This window comes from Mustela nivalis, assembly GCF_964662115.1.
Source record: "Mustela nivalis genome assembly, chromosome: X".
In the NCBI taxonomy this organism is placed as follows: Eukaryota; Metazoa; Chordata; class Mammalia; order Carnivora; family Mustelidae; genus Mustela; species Mustela nivalis.
Window position 1 is genome coordinate 67,442,813 of NC_139040.1, and position 26,794 is coordinate 67,469,606.

The 26,794-nt window shown below is 36.8% G+C and overlaps 1 protein-coding gene across 5 annotated transcripts in view; it reads left to right on the forward strand.

Moving 5' to 3' along the window:
* Positions 1–26,794, forward strand: part of HDAC8 (histone deacetylase 8) — a 225,920-nt gene that overhangs the window by 84,973 nt on the left and 114,153 nt on the right. For 4 of the 5 annotated variants that reach the window (XM_082716195.1, XM_082716193.1, XM_082716196.1 and 1 more), the window contains 2 exons: positions 9,332–9,504; positions 12,014–12,108. In XM_082716195.1, coding sequence (XP_082572321.1) covers positions 9,332–9,504; positions 12,014–12,108 — 268 coding nt within the window. Of the gene's footprint in view, positions 1–9,331; positions 9,505–12,013; positions 12,109–15,389; positions 15,550–26,794 lie in introns of those variants that run through there. The other variant, XM_082716194.1, reaches the window with a different exon arrangement.

The following is a 26,794-nucleotide window of genomic DNA, read 5'->3' on the forward strand; positions in this document are numbered from 1 at the left end:
AAAGTTATAGGAACCATAAAAAACAAAATGCTATTGGTACTCAAAGGGAGAAAATACTTCAGAAAAAGACTTAATTGAGGAGGTAACATTTGATCTGGGCTCTAAAGGGTAGCTAATTGCTATATCTTTACAAAGTGTGAATATGTATGTATTGATGAAATCTGGGTCAAATTTAGACATATTATAAGGAGGGAAGGATCTTCTGTACAGAGGATACAGAATGATCAAAGTCAGGAGAGGCTGAGCTATATACAAAGAACATCGGTTTAGTTTGGCTGGACTGTAAAATGCATGAGAGGGACAAGTTGCAAAGAAGATTGGAAAAGCGGGTGGGAATCACATCATGCAAGAGCTGGAATTCTTAGCTATGAAACTTTATACCATATTCTGTAAGGATTGGGGGAGCTGCTGAAGATTTTAGAATGAGGGAATAATACAATCAGAGCTTGCTCAGCAAGTTTAACACTCAAAAAGTATTAATGCTGTGGCTGCTACTGCTGAGATTCAGAGTAATGTGTGTGGAGTGGCTGCACCAGCACCTGATAGTAAGTCATGGAAGCTGGTACCTTGTAGTAGTAGCTTAGAGCATGGACTCTGGTGCCAGGATCCCTGGGTTCAAACCCCAGCTCTGCCACTTAATAGCTGTGTGTCTTGCACAGATTTTTTTTAACCCTTCTGTGCTGTCGCTTCCCTATCAGTAAAATAGAATTAATAAGGATACCTATCTAATAAATTGTTTCGAGAGTCAAATGAGCTGATACATGTAAAGTACATAGAACAGTGCTGTGTTTTGAATAAAGTGTCCAATGAATGTTAACTGCTACTACTATCAGTTTTTTATCCAGGAGGGAGATGGGACTTGAGCCAGCCTTGAAAGAGTAAATATGATGTACATGTGTAGAAAGGTGACTTGCAAGCACAAGGAAGTTTATGACAACAAGCATACTTTCTGGGCAAGGTGACTGAGGTGAACCATGGACAGTGTAGTTTTCCTACAGAATAATAGGGGTTAAGGGGTTATTGGAAAATAAGATGAAAAGGGAGGCTGGAATCAGATCATGAAGGACTTTGAAATTTAGGCTAAGAATTTTAGGCATTATCTAAAGACAATACAGGGACATTGAAGGATTTTGAGTAAGGAGGTGACTTGATCAAAACAATCCCTAAGGAAAATTAATCTGATGGTAGTTAGAGTATGTGCATGATGGATTGGAGAGGTAAGAGACTTGAGACAGGAAAGTTAATTAGGAAGCTATTGATGTAATCCACAAAGGAGGTCATAAGGGCCAGTACTGCTGTGGGAGTGGAGAGAAAGCAGTGGGAGAAAGATTGGTGCAAGACTGGTAACTGAAAGGGAACAGAGAAAGGGAGGAATCACAAAGAACCTCAGAGTTTTGAACATGGGTGACTGAAAAGATGGGCTGTCAATAGCAGAGACAAGGAATAGAGGAGGAGGTAAGATGACGGGTTCAGCATAGTCAAAATGGAGCTGTAAATCACAGCTGACATTGTAGAAATTGCCAAGCTGATCCTAAAATTTATATGAGAATTCAACCCAGAATGTTACAAGAATCTTAAAAAGGAAGAACAAAGTTGGGAGACTTACACTTCCCAACTTCAAAACTTACTAAAAACCTACTGTAATCAAGACAGTGTGGTGCTGGCATGGGTTGGACATATGAGCAATGGAATGTAGTTCAGAGTCAAGAAGCCTGTGCAGTCAATGTTACCCATTTGGATTTTACCCAAAGAGTGCCAAGACAATCACCTGGGGACGAATAGTCTTTTCAATAAATAGTGCTGGGGCTACTGGATATCACCATCCAAAAGGATGAATCTAGACCTTTACCTCACACCATATACAAAACTTATGTCCAAATAGTCTAAATTACAAAAATAAAACTACAAAACTCTTAGAAGACATAGATGTAAATATTCATGGCCTTAAATTAAAAAATGTTCTCTTAATATAATACCCCAAACCACAAGTAGCCAAAGAAAAAATAGATAAGCTGGATTTCATCAAAATAAGAAAAGTTTTGTGCTTCGAAGGATACTATCAAGAAAATTTTAAAGACAACCCACAGAATGGGAGAAAAATATGCAAATCATGTATCTGATAAGAGACTTGTATTTAGAATATACAAATACCTACAACTCAATATGAAAAAGGCAAATGGCCCAATTTAAAAATGAGCAAAGGACTTGCATAGGCATTGCTCCAAAAAGATAATACAAATGGCCAAAAAGAACATGGAAATATACTCAGCACCATTAGTCACTAGAGAAATACATATCAAAACCACCATGAGATACTACTTTACACCCCCTTAGTTGGCAACAGTCAAACAAAAGAGAAAACAACAAGTATTGGTAAAAGATGTTGAAGAATTAGAACCCTCATATATTCTACGTTGCTGTTGTTAATGTAAACTGGTGCCACCACTGTGGAAAACAAATTTCCTATAAATGAGGCAAACTACACTGTTCATGGTTTGCCTCAGTCACCTCACCCAGAAAGTCTGTTCTTTGTCATAAACTTCCGTTGCCTGCAAGTCACCTTTCTACACCTGGAGTTACGACATGACCCAGAAATTCTACTCCTAGGTATGTAACCAAGAAAAATGAAAACCTGCTACACAAAATCTTCTACACAAATGTCCACAGCAGTATTTTTCATATTAGCCAAAAAGTAGAATTAACCCAGATGCCCATCAACTGATGAATGGATAAAGAAAATTTGGTATATGCAGATAAGGGAATATAATTTGGTTGTAAAAAGGAATAATGTATTGATACATGCTACAATACAGATGAACTGTGAACATAATATACCAGATAAAGCCAGTTACAAACCACATATGATATAATTCCATTTATATGAGTGGTCAAAATCAGACAAATCTACAGAGACAGAGAGATTAGTGGTCGCCAGGGCCTGGGGATTGAAGAATGGTAGAAATGGGTAGTAGCAGCTAATGAGTACAGAGTTTCTTTGGGGGATGATGGAAATGTTCTGAAATTCATTGTGGTAATGGTTGTACAACTCCATAAATATACTAAAAGCTGCCAAATTGTACACGTTAAATAGGAGAATCGTATGTTACATGAATATCAGTAAAGTTGCTTTTTTAAAAGACTTAAAAATATTTTTTATTTATTTTTTATTTATTTTCAGCATAACAGTATTCATTATTTTTGTACCACACCCAGTGCTCCATGCAATCCATGCCCTCTATAATACCCACCACCTGGTACCCCAACCTCCCACCCCCCCCAACCACTTCAAACCCCTCAGATTGTTTTTCAGAGTCCGTAGTCTCTCATGGTTCACCTCCCCTTCCAATTTCCCCCAACTCCCTTCTCCTCTCTAACTCCCCATGTCCTCCATGCTAAAAAAATATTTTTTAAGGAGATGTAGCTAGCCACTGATGACCAACTGCAGATTTTTGAGTAGTATCAACTGTCAGTTGCTTCTGAGAAGTTAAAAAATAAAACAGAGAAGAGGTTTTGGATATCATAACCCAGAGGTCTCTCTCCCTTCAAGAAAGAAATTGAGAGCAGTAAGATCAGAAACTAGATTGCAAGAAGGATGTATAGGTGGCCTGTAAGTAAGTAACTTTGGCAGTGCTGAGAAGGGGAGTAGGAAGTAAACAACTTGTAACCTAAAGGAACAGAATTAGTGGGAAGACAGAAGCTAAAGATGTAAAAAAGAGGTCATTGGTGATACATGGCCATTAGAGCAATAAGGCAGTAGATCTAGTGCCTAGGTGGTAAAATTATCCTCAAGGAAAAGGAGGAATATGAGGGAAGACATTGTCAGGTAAAGAAAAGAGGTAGAAGAAGGCATTTATTACAATGATCTAGAAAGATATACATCAAACTTTGTCTCATTCTTGACTGAGCTGGTTGAAGCTATGTGTAATGAATCATCAGTCACCTCTGGAGAGGGAGTGGGGGTGGAGAGAGATTTTTCACTTTTATTTGATAGACTTTTGGTTTTTTTTTTAAGATTTTATTTATTTATTTGAGAGAGAGCACAAGCAGGGGGAGAAGCAGAGGGAGAGGGAGAAGCAGGCTTCCTGCTCAGCAAGGAGCCCCATGCGGTCCTGGAGCCCAATGCCGGACTTCATCCCAGGACCCCAGGACCATGACCAGAGCCAAAGGCACATACTCAACCGACTGAGCCATGCAGGCATCCCTTTGATAGACTTGCATATTTATTTGATTTTCTTTTTGAGCGTCAAGAATGTACACTCAGAGTGGCTTAGTCAGTTGAGTGTCTGCCTTTGGCTCTGGTCATGGTCCCTGGGGTCCTGGGATTGAGTCCCGCTTTAGGCTCCCTATTTGGCAGAGAGCCTGCTGCTCCCTCTGCTGCTGCTCTTCTTGCTTATGTGTTCACTTGCTCTCTCTCGCTCTCTTGCTGACAAATAAATTTTTTTTAAAGAATGTACACTCATTGGATTTGTATTTTTTTTAATTAGACTAGATGCTGCAAGAAATGTAATTGTTTACCAACAAGAGGTGAAGCAAATGATTGCCAAGCTGCACAGAGGGAGTGGCATATATCAATCACTCAATAAATGTTTATGGAATGTGTTGAATTGGAGTCATAAGTATAGACTATATAGGGAGCAATTGGCTTGAGTTCTCAGCTTTCTCCAGCAGAACAGAGAAGAAAATTCTGACAGAGTGGTTTATCCAAGGGCTTAAGGATTGACAAGGCAAAAACCACAAAGGTGTGAGGGAATTAAGTATGCTAATAAGAATTTTTGAAATGACTAATTGTATTCTGCAATATGAGTAGTGAAGCAAATGAGGTCAAAAGATAAACTGGTAGACTTTGAAAATAGAAAGACAAGGAAACGGCAGTTAAGATAAGAATAAAGAACAAGTTCAATGGTAACATAGAAAATTGTACACAGAAAAAGCAGTTCAGAGTTCAGGGTGTTAGAAGTAGAGCATTTCCAAGCACTTCTTCACCAGGCCCTAAAGCATGGCTATGCCTGGAGATAACTAAAGTGGAGTGCAGGTGGACATCTCTGTTGTTCAAAAGGTGAAGAAACTGTGATTTCAGAGAATTAGAAGGGTCACAGGGGGAAGAGTCAGGGCTCTTTTGTTAAGGACAGTAAACCCATTACCCAACATAATGCCTCGTATACAGTAGGCATTTAGTTAAGATTTGTTTGAATGAGTGGATGGGTATTATGGCACTTGTCACAGTTATTTGCTTTCCTATCTTCCTTCCCTACTGTGCAACATGCCCCTTGGGTCTTACTTATTTCTGTATCTCTAGTGCCCAGCATGGGTGAGAACAGGTGCTTGAATCAAGATGTAAGTAAGCAAGTGAATAGTGAATGGCAAAGACAAATGACTGGGAAAGGGAGAGACAGAAAAACTTCCAGGTGCTTAAGTCCTTAAGGGAGGTGAAAGAGTACCTTGTAGAAGGTCTGTAGCTAGGACCTTTGCTAGTGTTTGAGTGGTATAAGCAAATGACATTGACTCAAAGGAGATGAAATTGATGAGAGGAAGGAACACCGGATTTGGAAGTTGCACTTCCAAAGGAATATTTTGATTTTGCTTTCCCCCTCCTGCGAATTCTGGAGGAATCGGCACAGTGTGTTTTCTACTCTGACCACCCAACCCCCACCCAGTCTGTCACCTAGCCCTCTCATTTTTTTCCCCCAAGGGTATCTTACCTTGCTTCCTGATGCTCTTGTGCTTAGAATGCTTCAGTACCCTTTTTGCCAACCCCTCTGCCTCCAGACTTTCTCTCCTTGGCCTTCCACGCAACAGCAAAAATCAGAGTTCCTAAGCATCATTTTTCAGCAACATTGGTCCTTATGCATCTCCAGCGACTCCCGTTTGACTGTCAAACTAAAGAAAACTTTCGATCTTTAATTTAAGAGTGTTCACCATGTAGCCCTCACATGGAAGGTGTCCTCATTTGCAGTGGCCTTGATGTTTACACTGTGTATGAAATACCTTACCATTGCCAAAGCTTCCAATTACCCTTTTCTCTAGCCATCCAGAGCCCTCTTCATCAGAATTCCCTGGGGACTCGTTTTCTCTCCCTGGCTATCATTCAGACAGCTATCCCAGAAGCACCTGCCTTCCTATATCCTTTCCTCTCTCCTTGTACAAAACGCTCGTGAATGTTGTATGTAGATGCTTTTCTTGTGTGTCAGTATGTGCTGCCCTATCAATTCTATCCTGGAAGTATCTCCCAAATCCATCTTTTCTTCCCTTCCCTTGCTGCCACTGGCCTGGATGGGTGCAAATGGCCCCTGATAACCTTTAGTATATCCTATGCTATAGCTAGAGTAGCTTTTCAAAATGTAAATCTGATCATTCCCCCAACACATGTACATGAATGGAAAGACACAGACACACACAATGTTTGAGATGGTCCATACTCTTGAAGTAAAAGTCCCCACTTGTTAGCCTGCCCGGCACATCTGGCCCTGAGTACCCTAACCCACGTTTATTTCACTAGCCTCCCTCCCACTACTGCCTGTTTCAAGCCATCATGCTCTTGTGTGTGCAGTTCCTTCTCTGAACCTCGTCTCCTACCAATAACCCTCACAACCATTCCTGTTGCCAACTCCACTCTCTTCACCCCACATGCCTAAAAACTTTTCCTAATCTTTCTTCTTAATTTTTTTATAATTATAGACTCAAGGGAGGTTGCAAAGAAACGTATAAGTCCCATACACCCTTCTTCCAGCCTCCTCCAATCTTGACATCCTGCATGATTATAATTCAACATCAAAATCAAGGAGTTGGCATTGGTACAATTCATAGAGCTTACTTAGTTTTCACCCATTATGCATGCACTCATGTGTATATGGGGAGGGTGGCTCTATGAGATTTTTATCACATGTGTAGCTTTTCAGAACCACAACCATCACCACAAGGCTGTCTCATACTACTATTTTATAGCCATCCCTAACTACTGGAAACCTCCAATCTGTTCGCCACCCCTCAAATTGTTACTTAACAAATGGTATATAATGGAATCATGCAGTATAGATTCTGAATTGGCCTTATTCACCCAGCATAATTCCTTTAAAAGCCATCCAAGTTTTGTTTTGTTTTTTGCATTTATCGATAGTTTTTTTTTCTCTTTACTGATAAACACTATTCCAGTGGTGTGGATGTACCACAGTTTGTTTAACCATTCACTTATTGAAGTACATCTGAGTGGTTTCCAGTTTGGATCGCTACAAATAAAGCTGCTATCTATGAATATTTGTGTATAAGTTCCTATATGAAAATAAGTCTTAATATCTCTGGTATAAATTCACAAGAAGGCAATTGCTGGGTCATATGGTAAGTCTATTTTTAATTTTGGTGGGAACTGCCAAACTATTTTCCGAAGTGGCTATACCATTTTACATTCCCACCCACAAGCTATGTGCGGTATAGTTTCTCCACATCCTCACCAGCAATTGAAGTTACTGCTTTTTTTTTCTTTCATTTTAGCCATTTCAATAGGTGGTTCACTGTAGTTCTTATCTTTTAAGACCTAAGTCAAAAGTTACTTCTGTAGAGCCTGTCCTGACATCTTCTAGAAAAGTCATTTACTCCCTTCTCTGTGTGCCATCTCTAATACTTCATTTATCATATTTTAATTACCGATTATCATAGTATGAACCTTCCCCTGTGATCTGAGACACATGAAAACAAGAGCTGTGTCATATTCATCTTTGTTCCTGCAGCATGTTCCTGGTGTAGTTACATGCTGGACACACAGAGGGCAGTCAGTAAATATGTGCAAAATGAGAGAAAGAATGAAAGAAGAAACATTAGTCTTCCTTGCCTCCACCTTCTTCCTCTTCACTTATAAACCTTTTCAGAACAGAGATCATGCCTTCCTCTGTGTCTCCTAATAGCAGCTAATAGGGTGCTCTGTACACGTAGATGCTCAATAAATGGTCTATGACCATACCACCCTGAACACGCCCGATCTCTTCTGATGCTCAATAAATGTTAGCTGAATATTCAGGTGGCTTAGTTTCCCTCTGTACAGGAGATAGGCACATGAAAGAATAGGCTTGAGTATTTCTCTATTAAGAATCATATGCCGTAAGTTTTATAATATTCTTATAATCTCCACAATCACACAATATTTGTCTGCATAGATGAGAAATCAAAACAGAACAGTCTTTTGAGTCAAAGAATGCCTCTGCAGCTGAGCACTTTTCAATACCCTGGTTACATATGAATTTGGGAGAATGACATTTTATATCCCTTGAATTCTTCTTGCAGTTTCAGAAGGATCTGGAATTTTTCTGTTTTTGCTGCACTGGTATAATTTGACATGTTGATTATGAAGGGTCATTAACCCCAACATTTTTTATCACTTTCTGACTCTGCATTTTCTCAACTCTGAAGTATGTTAATTTACACTTGTTTATGTGTCTCTGTAAGAGTTCTTCAGTCCCTTAAGGACTGGTATATGTTTTGTCGGGAAACTAGATTGTAAGCCCCTTGAGAGCAGGAACCTTATAACTCCTAAGAATGTATTCTGGACAGTGTCAGTGTTCAGTTAATGATAATAGGAGAAGCCTGACTAAGGTCATCTGTCACACTGACAACTTTTTTTTTCATCTATGATGCTTCTGTCAGGAAAAGGAACAGCTGTTAGGTTGATTTAATAGCACTGTGTGATTCTACCCCCAAATTATCCTCATTATTGCTCACTATAACTTATTCTTTAGGGTGCTTTCAGATTTATAATTTTGGATCAGTGGTTATCATTTCCTGCTCAAGAAGACTCTGGTTACATATGATTTAAGGAGGGCTATATTTCATAACCCAGAAGTCCTTTAGCATAATAGAAAGTAAGCTGATAACATCTGTGCTTTCAAAGGCATGTTAATTCTCTTCAGTAGTTTCCATTGATAACTAGATAATAAACTCCAAGTATGTTGACAGTCTTAAATAATCAGAACTGTTCAGTGTATGTGTCTTATTTTCCCAGATTGTAAAATGGAGTAAACATGTATACTCTGTCCTGTGGCTGTTGAAGTTAAGTGAATATGAATATTTAAGGGAAGTTTGTGTTCCAAAACATTAAGGGTAAACTTGGTTCTTGGTAACGTGAAAGTGGGGGGGGATATTTTTTGTAAATCGGGTTTTTTAAGGCATAATTTACATACAGTCTGATTCACCTTTTTTAGATGGAAAGTTTGATGAGTTGATGAGTTGGATCTTTTTTTCCTTCACTGTTTGCTGACTCAGCTATACCTCCAGCTGCCTTCGCCCCAACCACCACCAAACTGACCTATCTTTTTCTGACATTTTCTATCCTTTCTCTTTTCTACAGTGTACTAAAGGAGGTCTACATAGCCTTTAATCCAAAAGCAGTGGTCTTACAGCTGGGAGCTGATACGATTGCTGGGGATCCCATGTGTTCCTTTAACATGACTCCAGTGGGAATTGGCAAATGTCTTAAGTACATTCTTCAGTGGCAGTTGGCAACACTCATTCTGGGAGGAGGTGAGTACAAAGGGAGGTCACCAGGAGAATTTGCTGACCTTCTTCCACATTTTGTCCATTGACACTGAGGAAAACTTGGCTTTCTTAGATTGGATAATACCAACCTGCCTGTGATCCAGAAGCCTGAGTCAGAGAACTCTGCCCCCTTCACGATTCAGCATAAGGAAATACTGTGACACACTTCTCCTCAGCTTGGCATGTGTATTGACTCCTTGGCACTCTGAAGTCTAAGTTTCACTTCCTGAAGCAAAGGTCCTTTTATTAAAGGTGCCATCATATCTTATTAAGAATAGCAGATATTAACCTCAGTGGACTTTAATCCATCTTCTCTCAATATAGTTTTTGACTCTTAGTTCTAGTAATCATCCTTTGGAAACATACCACTAAAATTCTCTACTCATATATAAGTAGTGAACATACGAACTAATTAAATATCTAAGCTGAATTCAAGAATGACTTCTCCCCCCAAGCCCGCCCCGGCCCCCAACAAAAGAAGCATGGATTTGTTACAATAAAGCAGAACTGAGAGTCCTAGAGTCTCTTGGGCATCCTTGCCTTCAGTGTGTACTGACATTTTGTATTACTTAATCAACAGAAAGCTGGGTCTATTCAATAGAAGCATTTGTGAAAGGTACTTTTTACAACCTCAACTACCTTTGAAGATGCCTTGCTAAGAGTCTTCTATCTATCTGGCACAATCTTTATTTCATTGGGTGAATGGATTGGTGTGTTAAAATAACATGGTCAAGCAGATTGAGCTTAAAGTGCATGTATTATGGAATAGCTAATAGTTTGTTGCTTTGTCAACAAACTTTGTAAAAACCAAATCAGAGGAGGCTGTGGGAAGGCCTTATGAAAATGAGTGGGCATTCAGCACAAATACACAAGCCTGGTCCTTTGGCAGCCTCAAATCCTAGAAGGATCAAAATTACAGGTGCTTACAAGAGGCAACCTCTTATGAAAAGCTGGCAAGACATCTATTAACTTCAACTCAGGGAAAAGATGAAATTGATAAGTATTGTATGACGTATTACTTTCCTTGACAGTACTAAGGGTGCTGGTGATGATACAGGTACAGCTAGGGGGAGGAAAAAAGCCCTTTCCATAACATACATCTGTGTAAATTCAACTTTTGTTTGTAGCTACAGCCTTTGCTTAGCATTTTCAGTCTTTCTGCTTTGTCAGCGCAAAGTTTTGGCTTTTGTATATATAACCCTTCTTGTGCAGTATGTGTATTCCTGAAAATTCCTATATGGAAATGGAATTTTTGCAAATCAAATCGTATTGTATATTTACCAGAGAGAGCTTACTACTTCAGATCTATAGTGAATCTTTTTGAAATCAAATAATCATACCCAATAAGTTGATCTTCTAAATTCAGATTTTTCACATCAGGAGTGTTTAAAGTAATAAAGTGTACTATTTCACTTAAATTCTCAATCTCCAATAATACATAGACAACTAGTGGATATGGCCATATCCCCAAGTTTCATTGGACCCCACTGAGGCCTAAAAGAATTCCAAAATCCCCAGTATCCCTGACCTTTCAAGGAGAAAGCCTTTCTTTCAAGAAAGGCTTAAGAGAAAGGTGACCGTATGTCCCAATTTATATATACTATCCCTGTGTACTTATGAATAGTGTCCCCTTTAACTGTTAAAATGTACCATTTGGACAATAAATTATATGGTTACCCTACCTAAAATAGACCAGCTTTTATTTCCCTCAGGCTGCACTGAAGTTAGGAAATCATTCCATTTCATCCTTACACTCTTAGAATTTAGCTAAAGGCCAATGTTCTAATGCTTACATGGCAGAACACATCTATTCAGTGCAAAAATATGCTGATTATTAGCCAGTATAATATGGCTGCTGGGTGACTGTGACAGAACCTGACGAGATGGGTCAGAGCATCAATCAACAGTCCCTTCCTCATCTCATTCTCTTTGATCTCTGCCACTAGGCCTGTGTTTTGTGGAGAAAAGGAATGCTGATCTTGGAAGAAGGAAGTCTATTTCTGTCAGCGTTTTCTGTTTCTCTTTCCTGGATATTTCTAGGACTATATCTGCCAATGGCTTTAACATACGAATTACATCCAGCAGCCATTTTATAGGATTGTTCCAAAATTCATCACAGAAACCTTGACATTGGGTGGGTTGCTGGGTTCCAGGGATCCAAGTTCCAGGGATCTCAGTCTTGCTGATGACTTGATAAAATTGAGGAGCTTGGAATCCTTGGATACATATTTGTTCATAGACAAGAACCTCTTTAATCTTTGTAGGCCTTAGACTTCCTAGTTCCACACTGTGCATGGTCTGACTAACCCACTAAAGTCCACCTACTAGGTGGTTCAAAAACATCAAAAAGGGATATTTAGGTAAAGTTCTGCAAGTTGGAGTTGTCTTTTTAGCCCTTTTATTAAAACATTTTTCTCTCCTTCCTTACCCTCCTTCCCTCTCCTGCTGTTTTGTGACTGTTCTTTCCTAACTTCACAATTCTTGATGGAGACAGGAGGCTATAACCTTGCCAACACAGCTCGATGCTGGACATACTTGACCGGGGTCATCCTAGGGAAAACACTATCCTCTGAGATCCCAGATCATGAGGTAAGTAAGGCTCTGACAAGTCCTCTCTTCTTTAAGGGGAAGAGCTGAGTCATTCCACCTAATCAAAATCACGTCCTCACCACTCAATACCGTTTTGTTGAGAGACACTCCAATAACAATAACACACTGTCTTGGCAGAATAGTGGACTCTTGTTCCAAAATATCCAAGACCTTCTGCCTTTTTTTACAAGAGATCTCAAAGGCCAACTAACTTTAATTTCTCAATTAATTACAGAGACTGTGGGAAGGGGTCACCTGTTCACACAAAGAACTCTTTGGAATATGTGCATATTTGCATCCCCTAGTTTCAAAACAGAAGGGGCAATTTTTTTAAATGTATAAGCTGAATTCTTGTCTATCTTTAAAAAGTTCCATAGGAGGTATGTCACACCTGTGTTCTTTGGGGTTAGTCCTGGTCTTTCAGTTTCCTTTGACTAATGTAAAATGTAAGAAACACATAATCATCACAAAGACGTGTCTGGCATTTTTCCAGCAATTAGTGGCACACAGAGGTTGGGGGAAGACCATCTAAAATGTGAAACTTCATTTGAACTTTTGCCGTTTTCTCTAGTCATGTAAGATGGGCTTTACACTTTCTGAAGCAAGGATGTCTATTTTAGCTCTCTCAAAGCAGGTTAACAGAAAGCTGTCTGAGCCCACTGAGTGTGCTGCTTATCCCTTATCTGAAGGTGTACCCCTTCTCTTCCCACCCACCCCCATACCTGGCAGGAAGTATGTTATCACAGATCAAGATGTGTAGTCCTAGGCCTTGGATAGTGTGACTTACAATAAAACCAGTGTACGAACCAGTACCTGCAGCCGCACTTTCTCAAGCCATTCCCAGGAGTAGAAATGGTACTTTGGGTATGTTTTGATTCCCATCAGATGCAGGATCTGTACACTTGGGAGCATTATTCTTTTTAAAGTTACTATTATTTTTTTAAAAATTAGAAACAACTGAAACGAATTCCCTTCCAATTTTCTTCTAGCCACAAATGAGGTAAAATATGTATCTCTAAAAAACCACTCTATGTGTCTAGAATACAAATAGAAGGCATGCTATAATCTGAGACAATTTCCTAGTGTCAGGGTTAATAGAAGGCTCTTTTCTTGACTTGATTTAACTTTGTTCAGTATTTGGAAGCTTTATGAAATATAAAGATAAGCAAACAATTTACATTTGTGAACAAAAGTAATCGCTGTTACTGCTGTGGGACTATCTCCAATTGCATTGTAATTTAAAGCTTTGAGACTTTAAAAACTGATCAAGTTATGTCAAAGAGTTTGGGGTTTTTTTCTTTTGTTTGTTTGGTTTTGGTTTTGGTTTTTTGTTTTGTTTTGTTTTGTTTTGTTTTCCAAAAAGGAGTTTTAAACAATAGGAGCTTAAATTGAGAATGAGTGTTCTGTTCTTGGGAAACAATGCAAGTCCTTAGATTCATCTGTCTTAAAAGGTTGATAAAATTTTAATAAGATAAATACTGCCTTTGGTACCTGGAGAAGCTATGTGCCTGAATAGATATGGGTTTGGCCTTATAGATAGGCATGCCCTGTCTTTATGCCGACATATTCTGCCAGATTAAATAATATACAATGTATGCCAATTGCCTAGCACAGTTCTTGGTGCATATTAGGCACTTTGGAAATGCAAGCTTTCTCCTTCCCCTTTGCATGCTCCCAACGGCTCCTTATACCCGGACATTTATGACTTTGTCATTCATAAATTGTCCAAACCCTTTTTGAGTCCCTTCTGTCATATCCTTCTGGTATAAGAGATGTGAGTCATCCAAGAAGGAACAAAGAAGTAAATTGAAATGACAGTCTTCCATGTACAATAAGATAACATTTTAATGAAAACTGCCAAAAATAGACTGCACAGTGTGAAGGCATATATAAGTTTTGTACCACAATACACAGTTGCACACAAATATCCTTGTGGTTCTCTGTAATCAGATCAACGGATGGTGGATCAGAAAATATTTACTGTTGTCTTCAAAGGAAAAAAAAAAAAGAAAGAAAATATTTACTGAGCTCCCATTGTGCGCCAGGCACCATGGTAGGTATCTTAGAAGATGCAAAGACACTAAGACCACATCTCTTCCCTTACCTCAAGCAGCCTGGGAGGGAGGCTAGTGTAAGTTCTAGGGAGACAAGTAGATACACAAATAATTGTATTACAGAGCAGAGTAAGAACCACAAGACAGCAGGAACAATGACTGTGGAGATGGGCATCATATATGAAAGGGATTCTAAGGAGTGTACAAAATACTCTGCCCTCCAGGAGCTGAAAATATAATTGAGAAATCTAGTCAGTGAAAAGGTCTAGATAGTGCAGCAGTCAGCTGTAGTCTGGCTGACACCCCACTGCCTTCACTTTCAGTCTTGGACTTCTGTTCTTCTGTGTCCTAGGGTAATATTCTTCCTCCTCCAGATGCTCTTTCCCCATCTATTTCTTGTCTTCCTAGGTGCAGCTTCAAGCCCTGTGCCTTTAAAAATCCCTTACCTAAGTATACCAAGGCCCTTTGAGTTCTTCCTTCACATTCGTTTATTCCTTCACTCATTTAACAAATATTCATTGGGTACCTACTATTTGCCAGGCCCTTATTCAGACTTGAATTAAGAGATTCAAAGACTAGCAAGTCAACCCAGTGCCCTCAAAAGTTTCACCATCTAATAAAGGTGACGGAACAATGTACCCAAATCCAGGACAGTTGTGAATAGAAGAAATGTTTCACCAAGACTTTGAACTGAATCTTGGAGCTTTATTCAGAGTTTGCCAGGTGAAGAAGAGCGAAACACATTCTAGGCAAAGAGAATAAGGTTTGAAAAGGATCTGGTCCCTCATGGGACAAGTGAGAAGTTTGATATGGTGGTAGAACATAGAATTTATGAGAGAAAGTGGGGGAGAATTAAGGCTTGAATGAAAATTGGAGCCAGATTATTTAGAGACTTGACTGCTATGCTAAAGAGTTTATACTTTTTTCTGTGAAAACAGATGAGCTTTGGTTTTTAGACAGCTTACTCAGTAGCACCTGGAAGATAGATTGTGAAAGGGAGAGACTTGAGAAAGGCAAACCTGTTAAGAGGTTCAAGTACACTCCTATAACAGTCTGTAGCATTCATTTGGTCATCTGTGTTTTGGTTGTCTGTATTCCCCCTCAGTGCTTAGCACAGTGTTAGCTACACACCTTGTTGGTGTTCATTCACTGAATGAACAACTGAATAAATTAGTGTTTGAGTAATAAGCATGTCAGTGTCCACACTGGAAAACTTCTCTTTTTAAGATGGAAGAATGGGAAGCAGTTTGCTGGAAAGGCTACCAGTAGCAACTACCCATGCTTTGCAAGAAGTACCAGGTATCCCAGCTGTAGGAAACAGATGTGTCCATGGGAAAACACTAGATTGCCAATTGAGGGAAGGGAGTTGAGAAGACAAGCCCAGCACAAATATTACAAGTCATTAGTGGTGAGATTTCGATCATTGCACTCATGAAATATAAAACAGGTGATGTCATAAAGCCAGTGATCAGGGAGTTTGTCCCAGCTCAGGAACTGGGTAGCCAGGCATGGAATAAGGAAGCAATCCCAACTGAAAGAAGAGTTGGGCCCAGCTTGGAAAGCTAAGAGGAAGGAAACCTGCCCATATGCCTGGCTCAGGTATGTCTACCATGGAGAAAGCCCAAAGATGGCATGAGGTCCCATAAAAAGATTTTCTAACTTAGCAAATCACCTACTCTGTATAATAAAGCTTCTGGACTATCATGTACAAGAATGTTCCCTAATCCAGTAATACTATTTGGATCCTGTGATCCAGGATAGAGTATGGCAGTTATGTTATATAATGTATTCATATATACATATATGTATATGTATGTACAGATATATCAGATACTTGTATATATCTGAATCAGATGGTTTATTAACAAAATTTAGTGAATGAAAAATACTTACTTAACCAGACCACCTCTGATGGACTGGTTGGATAAACTGTTCCTGACTCATATGAGGGAATATATGTAGCCACTGAAAAGACTCAAGTAGATTTATATGCAAGTGTGTTACTGATGTAAAAGAGTCTTGCAGTGCATCTGTAGATTGCACTGAATCTATAGATCAGTTTGGGGAGGAATAACATCTTAACGATATTTAAGCTTTCAATCCATGAATTTGCTATATCTCTCCATTTCCTTAAGTCTTTAATTTCAAATTTTCATTTATACTTTTCAGTGAACACATCTTGCACAAATTTTGTTATATTTATCCCTAAGTAATTCATGATTTTGATGTTATTATAAATGCTATTTTTAAATTTCAGTTTTAATTGTTTGTTGCTAGACTATAGAAACCTAGTTGATTTTATATGGATCTTGAATAATGTACCATTGCTAAAATCATTAGCTCTAGCAGCTTTTTGTAGATTTGTTAGTATGTTTCATGTATACAAACATGTCATCTGTGAATAAAGAAGGTTTTACTTATTCCTTTACAATCTTTATGACTTTTATTTCTTTTTCTTACCTTATTACACTGATTGGGACCTTCAAGTTGATGTTAAATAGAAGTGGTTAGAGCAAACATCCTTGTCTTATTCCTGATCATAGGGGGAAGCATTTAATCTTTTACTATGAAGTGTGATGTTAGCTGTAGGGTTTTTTTTTTTCATAAATATTCTTTATTAGGTTGAAGAAGATCCCTTCTAGTCCTAATTTACTGAGAAGTTTTCTTACAAGTGATTGTTAAATTTTGTCAAATGCTTTTTCCCCATCTATTGAAACGATCATATGCTGTCCTCTTGTTCTGTTAATACAGTAAATTGCATTAATTATTGCCTTTTTAAATGTTAAACCTTGCATTGCTGGAATGAACCCTAGTTGGTCCTGGTATATTAACCTTTTTATATATTGCTAGATTCAGTTTGCTGAAATTTTCTCAAGGATTTTTTGTGTCAGTGTTGATGAGGGATGTTGACCTGTTGTTTTCTTGTAATGTCTTTGTCTGGTTTTGATATCAAGGCCATGCTGATCTTATAAAATGACTTGGAAAGTGAGCCCACCTCCTCTTTTTTTCTGAAAGAGTTTATGTAAAACTGATGCTTTGTCTTACTTAAGTGTTTGACAGAATTCATCAGTGAAAACATTTGAGCCTGGAGTTTTCTTTGTGGGGAGGTTTTTAATTATGAATTCTATTTCTTTAAGTTATATAACTATTCAGATTTTCTATTTCTTCTGGCTTCCATGTTGATAATTTGTCTTTGAGGAATTTGCCCATTCACTTACAATATTCTTTTACTATTGTTTTAATGTCTGTAGAAGCTGTAGTGATATCCCCTCTTTCATTCCTAGTATTGCTAATTTCTTTCTGTTTTTCCTGATCGTTTTAGCCTGTGGCTTATCAGTTTTATTGAACTGTTATTTTTTTTTTCAAAGAACCAGCTTTTAATTTCATTGACTTTATTTTTCTCTTCTCTATTTTATTATTTCTGCTCACATCTTTGTTATTTTGTTCCTTCTACTTACTTTGTATTGGGTTTTAGTTCTTTTTCTTGTATCTTATGATAGAAACATAGTTTGATTTTAACCCTTTCTTCTTTTCTAATACAAACATTTTACGCTATAAATTTTCATCTAAGCACTACTTTAGCTGCATCCCACAAACTGTGATGTTTCCATTTTAGTTGCTTCAGAGTATTTTCTAATTTTCTTCTTTAACTGATGAGTTATTTGGAAGCATGGGTTCTTAAAAATTAATTTCCAGATATTTTAGGACTTTCCAGATGTCTTTCTATTTACATTCATTTTAATTCTGTTGTGCTCAGAGAACATACTTCGCATGATTTCAGTCATTTTATATTTATTGGAATTTGTTTTACAGCCCAGCATATGATCTATCCTGATGAATTTTTCATGTGCAATTTGCAAAGAATGTGTATTCTCCTATTATTGGATAGCATATTTTATCATTATCAGTTAGGTTAGTTGAGAGTGTTGTTTATATCTTCTATATCCCTTGGATTTTGTCTGCTTATTCTGTCAATTACCAAGAAAGTTGAAATGTCCAACCATGATTTTGGATTTGGCTATTTTTCCTTTCACTTATGTTGATTTGAGCTTCATGTATTTTTGAAGCTTTGTTATTAGATGTAGACACATTTAGGGTCATTATAACTCCTTGATGAATTGACCCCTCTATTATTATGAAATATTGCTCTTTATCTCTGGTAATATTCCTTGTTCTGAAGTCTACTTTGTCTGATTTCAGTATTGTCACATCTGTGACAATTTGATTATTATTGAGTGGTGTGATTATTATTATTATTTGTGTAGGTATCTTCATCTTTTTCTTTATTTTTAAACCTATTTGTATTTTCATATTTAAATTGAATTTCTTGTAGACCACATATAGTGGGTCATGATTTTTTATCTAGTCTGGCCTGACAATCTCTGCCTTTTTGTTGGAGTGCCTACACCACTTATGTTTACATAAATTATTTATATGTTTAAGTCCATTTTCCTATTTGTTCCCTATTTGTCTCATCTATTCCTTCTTTCTTTCTTTCTATTTTCCTGTCTTTTTTTAATTAAATGAGTATTTTTAAGGTTCCATTTGTCTCCTTTATTTGCTTATTACCTATAACTGGTTTTTTGTGGTTGCTCTGGGGTTTACAGTATGCATTTCTAACTTATCATATTCTACCTTTAGATAGTATTACACTACCTTATGTACAATATAGCACCCTTATTACAGTGTTCTTCCATTTTTCCCCTTTTCTTCCCTTGTGCAAATGTAGTCATATATTTTACTTTTGCATATATTATAAACCCCGTGATACATTTTTATTGTCTTGCTTTAAACAGTATATTTCTAAAATTTTATAACATTTATTAAGGGATGCCTGAGTGGCTCAGTCAGTTAAAACATTTATTAATTTACTTAGAATCATAAACCCAGTATACATTAGCACAGATAACATGTTGTGATTTTTTAAAAATAACTCAAAAAAAAGTCATGAGAAGAATGTCATTGCTATACATTTTTGCATATCTCTATAATGTCTGGCATAGTAAATGACAGCTTACTTCTCATGCTGACCTCTACAATGTGTTATGATGTTTTTGCTAAAGTATATGAAGAAAATCCAGCTTCATGCAGATATGTAGTTGGTAAAGGGAAGAGTATTTTAATAGCCTTTATAGATAGTTGTGGATATCAAAGAAGAATATCTTTGATACTACACAAAACTCTACAAATGGTAGTTTCTTAAAGGTTAATGCCATATGGAATCTGAAGCTATTATCAGTGAAATGTTTATATACTGTTGCATTAAAATTTCATTGGTCATCTTGTACTTTGCATAGATATTTGACCCATCTTGTACATACTGATTACTTGGAAAATATTGGTTCACCAAGTTATGTGAATATTATAAATGCTGAAACATATTTTGCACTATCAAAAATCACATTGATGTCAGCACTAATCTCATTGGAACAAAGCTTAAGTCTGGGGAAACTCTCAAGCATGAAGTTTTCCAGTATTTTAATTTTCACTCAAAAATGTATATACCATTATTGGCAAAAAATTATGTCAGTAGTTTACCCTAAAGGCTCACTTCATTTTTGAGAAGTATTTACCAAATACCCCAGTATTGAATCACAGTTTTTGCATCAGTTGTTCTTTCAAGGAAAAATGGTATACATGAAAAGTGGCTAGTTAAGCCACAGCCTAATTACAGATGTGGTTTTTTTTTTTTTCAATACAATCACCATAATGTAGTTTATAACAGAAGCACTTTTTCATAACTCTTATTTTGTCACATAGAATATTAAACCCAGGATCAAGATTTAATAATTTTTAGTGCTTCACCAAAGAATTTCTTAAGTGAAATTGAATTTTTAATGTGATTACTGGTGGTATAAAGAATACAATAACTACTGGTATACTTTGATGGTACTGCCTTAATTTACATCATGGTGCCTGAAGTTTTATCTACCTTGTTTTTGTACCTCCATGCAAATATAAACAAAGTTGCTCTAGGAGAAACCATGGGATTCAAAGAAGTTATTCTGCACTCTCAATATCTCAGTACCACTTGTGTTTGTTGTCAACCCTTCACAAAGAAAAAGCCTTCTTCAAAGATTGTTAGTGCTGATACCACATGACTACAAGCAAAACAGCTAGTCCAGACACATTTGTAGACTTGTCTGTAAGGTGAAAGTACAATTATGCAAATAATTAAGTTTTCATGTTTAGAGCTAAATGTTTAAGTAAACAAGTTACTGTGCCATTGAAAAGAGGCATTACTACAAGTTATTTTAGTAACTTTTCATTCAGTAGGCATTTACCAATGTCAACTGTTCAGGCCTTTATTGATCTCTAGACTATTATGTCCATTGCCCCAGTCCATGCAGTGCAATAACTTATGCATAAGATGCTTCAATGACTTTTTCTAGTTTGAAAAGTTCTAACAAACAACTTTTAGGTTTTAATAAACTCATCATGTCTATACTTAAATTACTCAGCTTCTTTCCCTTTACCTATGAATGGTCTGAAAATGATGTCACAACTTAAATAGCAAATTATTCTGAAGCTATATAAAAGGATCTGTGCCTAAGACACTGTAAGGTAAATCAGTTACATATATATTACATACACATATAAATCAATTACATATTTTCATTTCTTGCTTACAACTTCACCATGTCTTTGAAGTAAAAGTCTTCCTACCATGAGTCAGAGCCCTCCCTGATACTTCAGTTTCATCTTTTTCAGCTTCTTTAAACATAGATGTTAGAGCTCTGGTTTGAGAAAGCAAGCCTTCTAATCTCACTTTATTAGGCCAACAATCCATATTCTTGTTATATTTCTATCTAGGTAGAAGCTCATTTATTATCTAAACAATAATAAAGTTATAGAGATTATAACAGGCATAACTAAGGGTACTTTTTTCATGTCCCTCTTGTGGTTGGGGATTATAAGTACTCATCATGGTACCAGCATTTCAGAGGAGAGAACTGAAAAGCTTAAAGGGTTGGAAGAGTAGATCCAGAACCTGACCAGGCAACAGGTCTCATAGTAGGGAAACCTGTTGTATGGGCCCCAGCAGGGGGCACAGGGAGGCTAGGCAGCTATGCATGTGAAGCAAAAGATGTAATGCTCAGGCTAGGATGTCCCAGCTATGAGCAGCTCTTCCCCTAACTGCCTACCTGGGCAATGCCACCTTTTGGCTGAACTGTGTTGCTCCACTTACTCTGCCACCCAGCTGACAGCCTGTCTCACTCCTCTGTGGCCTTCAGTGACACTCATTTGCAGTTAGCACATAAGCCACCACCACTGGATGTGCTGCTCCCAACAAGGCCCTAAATTATCAGTTAAAAAAATTAAAAGATGTGTAAGGAAATATTTTTTACATTTGCCTGTATATTTCTCCTTTCCAGCATTTTTCAGTCCTTTGTGCAGATCTAGGTTTCCATCTGGATAAAAGTTACATTTTGCCTAAGAACTTTAGTTAATTTTTTATTTTAATGTGGGTCTGTTAGCAACAGATTTTCTCAGCCTCCCAGTTTGAAAGGCTATTTTTTCTTAATTTTTGAAAGATATTTTCACTGGGTATAGTTTCTAAGTTGATAATTATTTCTTTCAGAACTTTAAAGATATCATTCCATTGTCTTTATGCTTGCATATTTCCTTATGAGAAGTCCTAAGCACTCTTATCCATTCCTCTGGCTGCTTTTAACTTTTCTCTCTGTGACTGGTTTTTAGCAACTTGATTACACTTTACCCTGGTGTGGTGTGGAGTGTGTGTGTGTGTGTGTGTGTGTGTGTGTGTGTGTATTTATCCTATTTGGAACCCAGAGTTTCTGGGATCTGACAGTTTATAATTTTTACTGAATTTGGAAATATTTCAGCCATTGTTTCTTCTCTGTCCTTTCTCTCCACTAAGACTAGAACTCCAGTTAAACCCATGTTAGACCAGTTCTATTGTTCTGTAGGTTGTTGAGACCCCCCCTTTTTTCTTTTATTTCTGTGATTCATACTGAAGAGTTTCTATTGCTTTGCCTTCCAGTTCATTGATCTTTTCTTCTGCAGTATGTAATTGCTATTAATCCTATCCAGTGAAATTTTCCTTGCAAATACTATATTTTTCATTTTTAGAATTTCTATTATAAAAAAACTTATAAAAATAATAAAATCTTTAAAAAATATATGAGCATGAAAAAATCTTCCATTTCTCTCTTCACTGTGTTCATATTTTTTTTTTTTACATCCTTGAACATACGGAGCATAATTATAATAGTAGTTTTAAGGTCCTTGTCTACTAATTCCATTATCTCTGTCATTTCTGAGTCTGTTTCTGTTGACTGATTTTTCTCCAGGTTATAGATCACATTTTCCTGCTTCTTTGTATGTTTAGTAATTTTTAAACTGTATGTCCAAAACTATGAATTTTACACTGCTGAGTGCTGGATTTTTTGTTATTTATTTATAGAGGATTGTACTTATTTCAGATAGACAAATTAGTGTGGATTAGTTTGATCCTTTTGAGGATTGTTTTTAAGCTCAGAGTATGTCTTGAGTAGTCTTTAGGGCTAATTTAGCCCATTTTGAAAGAAATGCCCCCTCTGAAGTCTTTACAGATGCCCCCCTGTATTCTTTGAGTTCATGTGAACTCTAGGAAGTATTCCTCATACAACTTCTTAGGAATTGTTAACTGGGAAAATTTTTCTAGACTGTCTTTGTAAAGTTTTAACCTATCCATGTTCAGATCAGTATTCATCAAAAGACTCAAGGGGAACCTCTCTGCATATTTCTAGTACACTTTTTAAAAATATTTTATTTATTTATTTGACAGACAGAAATCACAAGTAGGCAGAGAGGCAGGCAGAGGCAGAGAGAGAGGGGGAAGCAGGCTCCCTGTCAAGCAGAAAGCCCGATGCGATGCAGGGCTGGATCCCAGGACCCTGAGCTGAAGGCAGAGGCTTTAACCCACTGAGCCACCCAGGTGCCCCTCTAGTACACTTTTTTTTTTTTAAGATTTTATTTATTTATTTGACAGAGAGAGAGAGATCACAAGCAGGCAGAGAGGCAGGCAGAGAGAGAGGAGGAAGCAGGCTCCCTGCTGAGCAGAGAGCCTGACGCGGGCCTCCATCCCAGGACCCTGAGATCATGACCTGAGCAGAAGGCAGCGGCTTAACCCACTGAGCCACCCAGGCGCCCTCTAGTACACTTTTTATGGCTTAGCTCCATCCCCACAATTTCTAACCACCCTGGTCCTTATGAATTCTAATCTCTATTTTCTTTACTCAGACAGTTACACTCTGTTTAGATCTCCCCCACCCCCTTCATCATACATAGTCCAAGGATTACCTCCTGGCAGAAAGCTGGAGGTATTTCATTTGTATTTCTTTTCTCTCTGATTACTGTCTCGTGTTGCATATTGTCCAATGTCTTAAAAAAAGTTTCCTATATTTGGTAAATTTTCCAGTTTTTTCTAAAGAGAAAATAATTTCACATCCTCTTTCCCCTCATAGCCAGATGCAGAGCCCTTTTACTTACCTGCTTGTTTTTTTCTACCTTCATTTTGAGGAATATTTTTGCTGGATATGAAATTATAGATGAACAGTTTTCTTTTTCTAGCTCCATTTTTTGAAATGCAAAGTCAGTCTTGTTCTTTTTATGTATGTCTTTGTTCTCTGGCTGCCCTTATAAATTTATCTTTGGTTTTCAGAACATTGACCATGGTGTGGCCCAGTATACTTTTGTATTTATCCTACTTGGGATTTCCTGAGCTCCTGGATCTGTGTGTTGCAGTTTTGGACATAATTTGGAAAATTCTTGGCTGGTATTTCTTGACTGTTTTTTTTGCCTTCTTTTCCTCTCTCCTGTCTTTCTGAAACTCCTGTTGCACATGGGTTAGATTGATTGATACTGTCTTATAAGTCACTAAAGTGCTTGTCATTTTTTTCCACTTTTTTTCTCTATGCTTCAGTTTACTTAATTTCTTACTGATATAGCTTCAAGTTTACTACTCTTTTCTTCTTTAGTATTTAGTCTGAATTGACCCCATCCAATTAATCTTTTATCATATTCCATCCAATTATTTTTTAAACTTCTTCATTTTGAAATAGTTTTAGATCCATAGATAATTACAAAAATAGTACAAAGAAGTCTCATGTACCCTTCATTTAGTTTCCTCCAATAATAATATCTTATGTAACTATAGTAAAATATCAAAATCAGGAGATCAAGATTGGTACAGTCCACAGACCTTACTTACTAAGATTTCATCAATTTTACATGCACTTGTGTGTGTGTGCACGCACGCACACTTAATTCTATGCAATTTAATCATGTATATATATTGATGTAACCACTACCACAGTCGATGCAGAACTGTTCCATCGCCACAAAGACCTCCCGTATGCTACTCTTTTATAACCATAACTGCCTTCTCTTCCCTCAACTCAGTCTCTAATCCATGGAAGCCACTAATCTCTTCTTCATGTCTACAGCTTTTTCATTTAGAGTATGTGATATAAATCAAACCATGCAGTATGTAACCTTTTGAGATTGGCTTTTGCATTCAGCATAATTCCCTTGGTGGCTGTCCAAGTTGTTCCATGCCTCAGTACTTTATTCCTTTTTATTGCCGAATAGTATTCCATGGTATACAGGTCCCATAGTTTGTTTAATCATTTATCCATTTAAGAACAATTTTGGGTTGTTTCTGATTTATGGCTATTAAAATTTCTATACAGTTTTTGTGGATGTAAGTTTTCATGTGTCTGCAATCAACACCAGGAAAGTAAATGCTGAATCATATGATAAGAATAAGTTTACTTCTTTTATTATTATGTTTAGTTAACCAGCATAAAGTACTTTTTTATGAAACTGCCACTCATGCTTTTTTATTACCACTTACACATTATATCTTTTTTCATCAGTTTTATTTCAGTTTCTCATATATCATATTTGAAGTGACTTTCTTGTAAACAAAATATAATTTGGTCATTTTTTTATCCATTCTACCAATTTCTATTTTTTAATTGTTTCATTATGTTTAGATCATTTGCCTTTAATGTAGTTATTGATATGTTAAGACTTACATCTACCATTTTATCATTTGTTTTTTGTTTGTTCCCTGTTTTTCCCTCCTGTCTTCCTCTGGATTACTTGGACTTTTTTTTTAAATTCCATTTGTATTTACATATAGTGTTTTTGAGTATATCACTTTGTATAGATTTTTTTAGTAGTTGCTTTAGGTGTATTAACTTATATGTAATATATACATAAACACATAAAATATATACATAAAACAGTTTATTGGTATCAATGTTTTGCCACTTTGAGTGAATGTAGAAACCTTACCTGAATTATGTCTCTTTACCTTCCTCTCTAATATAATATTTTAAAATTTTACACTATATACATTGAAAATCATGTTAGAAATTGTTATAGTTTTTGTTTCAACCATCAAACATAATTTTAAAACTCAAGAGGAGAAAGAAAATTTGCTATATTTAGCCATATTTTTACTATTTCTGTTGTGCTTTCTTCCTTCTTTTAATGCTCTAAGATTTCTTTTATCATTTCCTTTGGTCATTTTTTAGGATGGATCTGATGAAGACAAATTATCTTTGTTTTCCTTCACTTAAGAATGGCTTGATTTCTCTTTCTCTACTGAAGGATATGTTCACTGGCTATAGAATTTGGGGATGGAAGTTCTTTCTTTCAGCACTTAAGAAATGTGCCTTTTCCTTCTGGCCTCCATGGCTTTTGATTAGAAAATCCATTTTCACTTGAATCATTGTTTCCATATAGGTAAGAATGTAAAGTGATGCATCATTTCTCTCTACCTGCTTTCAGGTTTTTATTTTTGTTTTTTCTCCTTATGTTTCAGATACTTAAGTATGATGTGACTTGGAAGAGTGGATTTGGTGGGGGGTATTCTTTTTAGATTTCATTCAGCCTCTTGAATGTGTAGGATTAGACTTACCCAAATTTGGGATTTTAGCCATTTTTTTAAAATTTTTTAAATGTCATCTTTATCTTCTTTTGGTATTCTGATGACATAAATATTTGATACTTTGTTCTTGTCCCACAGGCCCCTAAGTCTCTGTTTATTTTTACTGTTTTCTCTATGTTGTTTAGATTGGGTGATTTCTGTTGCTCTATTTCCAAATTCAATGATGCTTTTCTTTATCATTTCCATTTTTTCTATTAAGCCCATCTAGGAAGTTTTTTATTTTGATTATTGTATTTTTCAGTTCTAAAATTTCCATTCCTTATGTTTTCTATTTCTTGATTGATACTTTCTATTTTTTTATTGTGTTTCTAGCATGCTTGTAATTGCTTCTTGAAACATTTTTGTAATGTTTGCCTTAAAATCCTTGTCAGATAATTCTAACATGTATGTCATCTTGGTCTTAACATCTGTTGATTGTGTTCTCATTCAAGTTGAGATTTTCCTGGTTCATAATATAGTATGATGAGTGGGTTTTTATGTGAATCTGGAGATTTTGGATCTTATTTTATGAGACTCTGGCAACTCTGAACTCTGTGCTCTAAATCCTTAGGCTAATAAGCCTGCAGCTATCTGCCTGAGCTCTACCACACATCACATAAAATATATATAACTGTGACTTTTACCAGTGTAGCTCCTTTCTTTTGAGGGTTGAATTCCCTCTAGCTTC